Source organism: Anomaloglossus baeobatrachus, chromosome 3, assembly GCF_048569485.1.
Source record: "Anomaloglossus baeobatrachus isolate aAnoBae1 chromosome 3, aAnoBae1.hap1, whole genome shotgun sequence".
Taxonomy (NCBI): Eukaryota; Metazoa; Chordata; class Amphibia; order Anura; family Aromobatidae; genus Anomaloglossus; species Anomaloglossus baeobatrachus.
This window is the reverse complement of record NC_134355.1, coordinates 171,460,969-171,470,791: the sequence shown is the minus strand read 5'-3', so window position 1 is coordinate 171,470,791 and position 9,823 is coordinate 171,460,969. Positions and strand designations below refer to the sequence as shown.

At 45.4% G+C, this 9,823-nt stretch overlaps 1 protein-coding gene across 2 annotated transcripts in view; it reads right to left on the bottom strand.

The window, feature by feature from the left end:
- Positions 1–5,713: 5,713 nt before the first annotated feature.
- The window catches only part of WTAP (WT1 associated protein), a 115,661-nt gene continuing 111,551 nt past the window's right edge, over positions 5,714–9,823 (bottom strand). For both annotated transcript variants that reach the window (XM_075339579.1, XM_075339580.1), the window contains one exon: positions 5,714–6,904. In XM_075339579.1, the coding sequence (XP_075195694.1) occupies positions 6,345–6,904 (560 nt within the window). In that variant the 3' untranslated portion in view covers positions 5,714–6,344. The remainder of the gene's footprint in view (positions 6,905–9,823) is intronic.

Below are 9,823 nucleotides of genomic sequence, written 5' to 3'. Positions count from 1 at the left end.
CTTGAGAAACACGTGATGGTGTCTCCGCAGTGTTGGATGTTGATCTCCCGAAGGTCAACCATTCTTGCTTATGTAGTCTTCTACTAGGCAATGCTCCCACTAGCCAGTTTCCTACTCCACACTGATGAGGGGCAAATACCCCGAAACCGCTGTCTGTGGATGGATACCATGTTTGGCATAGGTGGTCTCCTTGACTGGAAACAGCCCTTCCCGTGATTGTTCCATCCTGGTGAAAGACCTGGCTAGTTTCCTGCCAGCGTTGAGAAACATGTGATGGTGTCCCCGCAGGCTTTCTTGTTTTGAATCTTTTATTTTCAAGACATTTTGCTTTGAGCATGTAACAAGCCACTAACTCCCCAGATTGTATCTACATTTTCTGAATGATGTAAGATACCAGGCAAGGAAATCAGACAGCGGGTTAATCAAGCTAAAAGCTGGTTTAGGGTGGTGGAAAGGGTTAACGACCTGGGGAGGCAGTGGCTTGTTAAGTGCTCTGGCACACCCAAAGCACTTAGGACCTCTTTTTCCTTTTGCACATTAAATTGATCATTATCTGAGAAAGCACAACAGATAGGTGTTCACAAACTTACATCTGAAAGTCCTGCAATGCCCATTTATGTAGCTTGGAGGACTGGGTTGAACTTCATGACAAATACCCTTTAAATTCGTTATTCAAAGATATATGGTAGCATAAATTCTGCCATATCTTATCCCCTTACCGACATATAACGTATGTTTACATCATAGGTTGTGTCCCTGACTTTGATGCTAGCCCACAGATGATATGTGCTCCAGAAGGGGAGGGGCCGCACCCATGACGTTACTGCAGGGTGTTTATGGGTTCCATGACATCCAAGGGTCTGCTGAAGGCCCATGCCAGTCATGACTGCTGTCTTGTGAGAGGCAGCGTTTAGCCATTTGTTGACCGTGATATTGGCTATAAATTGCAGTGCTCATGCAACTATGTACAGTGCCTTGTGAAAGTATTCACCCCCTTGGTGATTTACCTACTTTGTTACATTACAACCTGTGTTTAAATATTTTTGTAATCTGATTTGTGTGTGATGCATCAGCACTAAATAGTTAAGTTGAGGAAGTGACAAATATATAGGCACACAATTTTATGGTATAAAATAAGTAAATATTGCAACATGCATATGTATTCACCTCTTTTTCTATAAAGCCTCTAAAAATATCTGGTACTAGCAATTACCTTCATAAATCACATGCTTAGTGAATGGAAGTCCACCTGTGTGTGATCTAAGTGCCACATGGTCTGTCAGTATATACACACCTTTTCTAAAAGGCCACAGAGGCTGCAACACCGAGGCACCACAAACCAAACACCACCATGAAGACCAAGGAAATCTCCAACAAGTCAGAGACAAGGTTGTTGAGAAGATCAAGTCAGGGTTGTGTTGTTAAAGATAATATCCCAATCTCTGATGATTGCCTGGAGCACTATCAAATGGAAAATGGTATCACAACAAACTTGCCAAGAAAGGGACGCCCACCACAACTCTCAGACCGGGCAAGAAGGGCATTAATCAGAGATGTAGCACAGAGCCCAAAAGGTACCCCTGAAGGAGCTACAGAGTTTCCAGAGACTGGAGTCCATACGACCACAAAAAGCCATGTACTCCATAGAGCTGGCCTTTATGGAAGAGTGACCAGAAAAAAAAAGCCTTTACTCACAGCCAAAAATTGGAAGGCTTGTTTTTACTTTTGCCAAATGACATGTGGGAGACTCCCCAAATGTAAGGAGGAAGTGCTATGGTCAGAAAAGACCAAAATTGAACTTTTTGGCCACCAAGATAAACGCTATGTCTGGCGACAAACCAACACAGCTCATCACCCCAAGAAAACTATCCCCACAGTGAAACATGGTGGTGGTAGTATGCTGTGGGGAGGTTTTATGGCAGCAGGGATAGAGAAAATGGTCCAAGTCGAGGTGAAGATGGATGGTGCAAAATACAGGAAGCTTCTTGAGCCAAACAAGTTTGTCAGCGATTTGAGACTGGGATAGAGGTTCACCTTCCAATAAGACAATAACACAAAGCATACTGCTAAAGCAACACTCGAGTTTAAGGGTCTGTGCACACATTGCGTATTTACATGCGTTTACGCAGAGTTTTGAACTGCAGCGTAAATCATGCATTCTGCGTCCCCAGCAAAGTCTATGAAAATTAAGAAAATTCCATGCGCACGTTGTGTTTTGAAACGCAGCGCTTTGGATGCCAAATTTTTTACAAAATCTTTGTGTTCTAAAAAGCAATGTCACTTTTGTGCATTTTGGATGCTTTTCCCTTTCTATGGGAGAGGAAGTATCCAGAACGCATCAATTATGCATTCAAAATGAAGCCAAAACGCAGTGTTTTGGTTGCATTTTGAAACGCACATGCAGTGACAAAAGACTGCATTCTATTTATCACGCCAGAACGCAACTTGCGCACATACCCTAAGGGAAAAAGTGTAAATGTATTGGAGTGGTCTAGTCAAAGCCAAGACCTTAACCCAATTGAGGGTATGTGCGCACGTTGCTTTTTACAAGCTTTTTAGCTGCTTTTTCTTCTGCGCTGTTTAATGCCAAAATGGATGTGTTCTTCTATTCAAGCAAAGTCTATGGGAATTTGGGTTTCTTGTTCACACTATGTTGTTCAAAATGCTGCCTTTTTGTGGCAGAACTTTGGTCAAAAACTCAGCTTTTCAAAGAAGCAACATGTCAATTGTTTTTGCCATTTGGGTTTTGCACTGCAAAGCTGAGTTTTTGACCAAAGTTCTGCCACAAAAAGGCAGCATTTTGAACAACATAGCGTGAAGAAGAAACCCAAATTCCCATAGACTTTGCTTGAATAGAAGAACACATCCATTTTGGCATTAAACAGCGCAGAAGAAAAAGCAGCAAAAAAGCAGGTAAAAAGCAGGTAAAAAGCAACGTGCGCACATACCCTGAGAACCTGTGGTTAGACTTGAAGAATGCAGCTCACCAGAGGAAATTAACTTGATAGATCTGGAGCAGTTTTGCCTTGGGGAATGGGCAAAAAAAATCCAGTGACAAGATGTGAAAAGCTTAAGACTTATCCAAAGCGACTTGCAGCTGTAATTGCCGCAAAAGGAGGCTCTACAAAGTACTGACTGCAGTGGGATGAACAGCAATGCACACTGAAGTTTTCAGTTATGTTGTCCTATTTGTTTGCTTCAAAAAGAAAAACAAAATCTTCCCAGTTGGAGGCATGTTCTTTATATAAAAACTAATGGAGACCCTCAAAAAAAAACAAAAAACCCCTGAAATTTCAGACTGATGTAGAATTTGTAAAAGTCTGAACTAAATATAAAATAATCCAAATTGGTAAATAAAAGGAACGAGAAAAAAAAATAAAATCAAAAAGCCAAAATTATGGTTTTTTTGGCAGTCGAAAATTGGAAATAAAATGCCATAAGAGGCATAGATTGTATCTAAAAGTGGTATAAGTCAAAGTGTAAAAAAATAAACAACAAAAACTTCAAAAATCAACAACTATCATTACATGTTTAATATCTGCATAATTGTACTGACCTGATTAAATCATTGCCAGGTCAATTTTATAAAAAATACTAAAAAGAAACATTGTGAAATTGCATTTTGTTTGTAAATTTTAACAAACTTGGAATTTAAAAAGTTATGACTTTTGGAAGAAAAAAACCCCCACAAAAACAAAAGGAAAAAAAAGGAAAATAGCCTGAAAATGAAGGGGTTAAATAGCTGAGTAATTTGAGGCAGATTGCTAGTTAGGGATGTGCTATTAAAAAAAACCAAACAAAAATACTTTAGCTGTAGTCAAAAGTGGACTGACACTTGATTCCAACATTTATTCCTGCCCCTAGCTGTCTACATCCATGTTTTGTTAGTTTTGTATAGGTGATAATTCAAAGTAAATCCTGAAAACATGGTATGTTGGTGGGCCTTCAGGACTGGGGTTGGGGGAACACTGGTCTACATGCTTGACCTCTAAAAGCATACCGCCAGTATCCATTACATCAGGGGTGGGGAACCTCCGGCCCGCGGGCCGCATGCGGCCCGCCATGACCTTTTATGTGGCCCCCGGGCAGATTCCCGGGGGAGGCAGTGCTGGTGCTGTCACCGCGGTTTGCTGCCGCCGGCCCTTTAAATCCACACATTGCTGTTTGTGCTGCAATGTGTTCTCCCGTCGGCCAGTGCAAATTGTGGGCGGGTCCACAGCAGCCTCACAGTTTCTAGCCTTGTGTGTCCGCCCCCTGCCCTCCGGAGATCAGTGCCTGCCTTCTCCTTCAAGTTCTGATGCAGTGTGTCCGGCTCCTGCACTCCGGTGATGTGAGTGCAATGCTGCTGTGAGTCCAGCGCCGACCCTCTGCTGCTATGTGCCCTGCCCAATGCTTTGTGCCTCCCCACACCAGTTCTGTAAACCTTCTCCCCCAGAGTTGCATGAAACTCTCAGCGCAGTGTGGCCCCCAATGTCCTGTGTGCACCCCTCCCCCAGTCCTGTGTGCAGCCCCCCAATGTCCTGTGTGCAGCCCATCACCCAGTAGTCCTGTTTGCACCCCCCCAATCCTGTGTGCACCCCTCCCCCAGTCCTGTGTGCACCCCTCCCCCAGTCCTGTGTGCACCCCTCCCCCAGTCCTGTGTGCACCCCTCCCCCAGTCCTGTGTGCACCCCTCCCCCAGTCCTGTGTGCACACCCCCCCCAGTCCTGTGTGCACCCCTCCCAGTCCTGTGTGCACACCCCCCAGTCCTGTGTGCACACCCCCCAGTCGTGTGTGCAGCCCCCCCCGTGATGTCTGTGCAGCCACCCCCGTGATGTCTGTGCAGCCACCCCCGTGATGTCTGTGCCGCCCCCCCGTGATGTCTGTGCAGCCCCCCCGTGATGTCTGTGCAGCCCCCCCGTGATGTCTGTGCAGCCCCCCCAGTGATGTCTGTGCAGCCCCCACAGTGATGTCTGTGCCTCCCCACAGTGATGTCTGTGCCTCCCCACAGTGATGTCTGTGCCTCCCCACAGTGATGTCTGTGCCTCCCCACAGTGATGTCTGTGCAGCCCCCCACAGTGATGTCTGTGCCTCCCCACAGTGATGTCTGTGCAGCCCCCCACAGTGATGTCTGTGCCTCCCCACAGTGATGTCTGTGCCTCCCCACAGTGATGTCTGTGCCTCCCCACAGTGATGTCTGTGCCTCCCCACAGTGGTGTCTGTGCCTCCCCGCGTGTGGTGTCTGTGCCTCCCCGCGTGTGGTGTCTGTGCCCCCAGCCCCGCGTGTGGTGTCTGTGCCCCCAGCCCCGCGTGTGGTGTCTGTGCCCCCAGCCCCGCGTGTGGTGTCTGTGCCCCCAGCCCCGCGTGTGGTGTCTGTGCCCCCAGCCCCGCGTGTGGTGTCTGTGCCCCCAGCCCCGCGTGTGGTGTCTGTGCCCCCAGCCCCGCGTGTGGTGTCTGTGCCCCCAGCCCCGCGTGTGGTGTCTGTGCCCCCAGCCCCGCGTGTGGTGTCTGTGCCCCCAGCCCCGCGTGTGGTGTCTGTGCCCCCAGCCCCATGCCCCCAGTTAATTAATTGCTTCACCCAATATAGCAGGGTCATTTAAACATTGATAATTTTGTGCGGCCCCCGAAGGTTGGTAGAAATTTCCAAATGGCCCCCGACAGAAAAAAGGTTCCCCACCCCTGCATTACATGATACTTTACATGGCAAACATTCACAAAAGGTGTATAAAGTGACATTATTCATATTAAAAATCTTTATTTTGGTTTGGTCAGTACAGGCATGTTAATATTGGGGTCACAGGATCATATGCATAAACAAGGTACAACGATCTGGAAACTGAATAACTGCACACTAGTGTCAAACATTCAGCCATCTAAAGAAGGAAAAGTATGTACAGTTTTGCAGAAGAAGAAAATAAAATAGAGTTAAACAGAAACTACCAAGGAACTTTTTGTGATAAAACTATTACTGGGCATATTTATCTGTCATACCCACCCAGTACTATGAAAACATGGTAATGAAAGGCTAGATATCCCACTACACGGCAAAGATTAAAGATATTAGCAGTTGTACAGACATCAGTAAATGTGAAGATTTTACAAAGTTATTTTTCCAATTTATAATTCTTACATAAAAATAACTGTCCACATAAATGTCACTTATTTGCACCTCTCAATGCAAATCAACTGTTAAAATAACCAATTGGCAGAGGTATTATATTAAGCGACAAAGAAAAACAAAACTTAGAAAGGCAAAATTATGACAAAATATATACTATTCTTGGACAGCATGAACTGTGAAATTAATTGACTTGGGATTTATAGAAAACAAAAATAAACACATTTTTTTTTTTTTTACAAAACAGATCACTGTACATTTGCTCCAGAGTCCAAGCCGTTCTGAATGTGGCGGGAGCTCACAGTTCTGTTGCCTTTCACACTCCTCGGTTTCTCCTCCTGAGAGTCGTGATTGGAGTCTGTATCATTAGAGTGGTGAGTGAGAGAGTTCTCACTTCCAGTAGGTGAGTCTACACTTTCATACCCAGTACTAAGTTGGTTTAAGTAGCTTGACCCACCCCTACCAGTTCTCTCCTCTGAGTGGTTGGACGGCTTTCCCTCATTTACAGGTGACCCAGGGAAGTCTTCTTCTGCACTACTACCCTCCCTATAAAGCGCTGCAGAGGTATGGCTTCTCTGATGGGTAGAGCCACCGTTGCTTGGTCCATTGGCCACACGGCTGCAGTCCTTGCTTAGGGTCTCTCCCTCTTCTTTACCCTCTGTAGGGGTCCTGTTTGCAGAAAGTTGAGATTGTTGCTGAAGTGTAGAGAGTTGTTGACGGGATTCTTTAAGTTGCTGCTGAAGAACTAGGATAGTACTTTGCATGCCTTCCACCTCCTCATCCAGCTGAATGATGAAATCATTTAACTCTGTTGAACAAAATAATCAAAACAAGACAAATTGAGCATACAAGTATCATCAGAAACCCTACTGATTCCAAACTGAGCAAAATCTGACAAGTTATTATGGTACTTATAGAATTATATATTGGATATAATAGTTAAGACAATTTACATCATCTAGCCCTATGCTCATATATTGCCAGATTAACTAACCCACAAATTGCAGTGCTTTTACCACATTTGTCAAGTAACCCCTACAGGTCATGATTTGAAGCGAACCTATGAAGACCAGCTATGGCATTCTCAGGCATCGACATTTCCATCAGCTGTGCAATACTAAAACTCCAGGATACATGAGCTGTTTTGGAAACCTGGAAGGGAGTTGAGAAACAGGTATACAGCCGTAATCCATAAAATATATCTGTAATGCCTTCCTAGTAGTACTCTTGCTTGACCCTAGATTTAGAACATACACTATAAACAAAAGGTGCACGTTGAGTGCTATGAAAGCTAAGCAGAACATGGTCTGAACAAAAATAAAAACCCAGCCCCAAAAAAAACTAGGCACTGCACTTTTTACACAAAACCTTTCCTTCAACCATCTCACGAACCTGATAAATCTTCTGCTGCAGACAATTTCCATACAATTACCAGAATACAGTTATTACAGGCATACTAGTCATTGAAAAACATTGCCCAGACTTATATAGTAAAACAATGTTTATTCTGCTTACATATACAAAAATAAGCATAAGCCTAAAGAGGATGATCACTACTATTTTGGTAATGGCATATCAATAGGACGAAGATCTAATCGGTGGGGGTATGACACTTGCCTCGGCAACCGTTATTGGCAAAGGTTACAAGTTCTCAGATACTGCTGTAACACAGTTGTACTCGGCCGTGGTCACTATAGATCTGATATAGCTGGAGACCCACCCTCTATTAATTTGATAGGGAGTGGATCTGCTGTACCCAGCTGTAGCCACTACAGTAATGAATGAGCTGTTGTGTTCCAGCAGCCTCCAAGAACTTCCAGTCGGCACTGGTAACAGCTGATCGGCGGGGCAGCCCCCAGTAGTAGTGGCCAGCCCATTTCACACTGGAGTGGTCTAACAAACTATTTGAGACAAGAGCCAAGACCATCTTTGGTTGGAAAAGACAAGCTTATCAAGAAACTATAAAGTGAGCAATTTCATTTGCAAATTGCCCTTACCATCCCTTCAGTTGCTCTACGGAGAAACGACTTGAGACCTGCAATGTGAGTGTGGCAGGAAATTAGCCAGTTGATTAGAGCTAAACTGTAATAAGATTTATTTCTGGTTTAGCCTGTTAGGCCCTCAAAGCTCCAGACGAAGATCATCCCTATTTGTGGGAGTATCTTCTCAGATAGGATTAGATAACTGAACGAGCTAAAAGCCCCGTCACACAGAGAGATCACTAGCGAGATTGCTGAAAAGTCACAGGTTTTGTGACGTATCAGCGACCTTGCCAGCAATATTGCTGTGTGTGTCAAGCAGCAGAAAGTGGGCCCCTGCTGCGAGATCACTGATCGTTACAAATCAATCAGGACCATGTTTTGCTCGGTCTCCCGATGCGCAACTCACATCGGCGTGTTTGACGGCAGGAGACCAACGATCTAAATGTGCAGGGAGCCGGCGTCTGGCAGCCTGTAAGCGGTGGTACACTGCTAACCATGGTACACATCAGGTAACTAAGCAAAGCGCTTTGCTTAGTTACCAGATGTGTACCATGGTTACCAGCGTATGCCGCTTACAGACTGCTAGACGCCGGCTCCCTGTACATGTAGCCAGGGTAGACATCGGGTAACTATGCAAAGCGCTTTGCATAGTTACCCGATGTGTACCCTGGCTACCAAGCACAGCATCGTTACACGGGTCGCTGGTGGCTGGTCTCTGATCGCTGTGGATATCTGCCTGATTCAAAGCTTAATATGCAAAAGGAACAAACAATGAAAAAGAAGCAAGAAAGCCACTGCATGGCACCTGTCTGAGCACACTCTGAACATCAAACAAAGACTGGAGGACAAGGAGTAAAGTGCAAATATGTTTAATAAATAGCGACTGGCACAAAGGAATCAGCGGCAAAAACAGGCCGGCAGATAAAGTAGATGTACTAGATGACAATTACATATAGGGCACAAGTAAAATCATTTTACTTGTGCCCTATATGTAATTGTCATCTAGTACATCTATACTTTATCTGCCGGCCTGTTTTTGCCGCTGATTCCTTCGTGCCAGTCGCTATTTATTAAACATATTTGCACTTTACTCCTTGTCCTCCAGTCTTTGTCTGATTCAAAGCTTACCAGCGACGCTCCAGCGATCCCTGCCAGGTCGGATCGCTGGAACGTCAAAACGTGAGACAGGACCCTCAGGGTTACTTTACACGGTCCGACCAGCAGCACAATAAGGCCTAAGCCACATGGCATGAAAATCGGTGCGAGTGGAGTCCGATAAAAAAAAAAATAATATTAAAATCGCATTTCACTCGGACCAATAGCACCCATGAGCGATTTTCTCAGCCCTAATTGGACCAAGAAAACAATCGCAGCATGCTGCGACTAATGTGATCCTGTTTTTTTTCTCTCGCCCCTTAGACTTGAATGGGTGCGAGAGAAAAATTGCACTGCACTCGCAGTACACCGGTATCCCGCGAGTGCAGGGCGAGAATGGCAATAGCCGGCAACGGAGCAGAGCGGGAGATAAATCCCTCCCTCCCCTCTGCAGCACCGACCCACCCCACGCAGCCGGGGTACGCTCGCACAATCGGACCTCAGTTGCAGGGACACTCGGCTCTGCTGTACTGCCAGCGTGAGCCGAGTGTCATGCGAGGGGATCGCAGTAATCCCCTTGTGGCCCCAGCCTAAATGCACTGATTGGTAAACTTTTACTGATCGGTGGTCATTACACAGGTAGGCCAAAT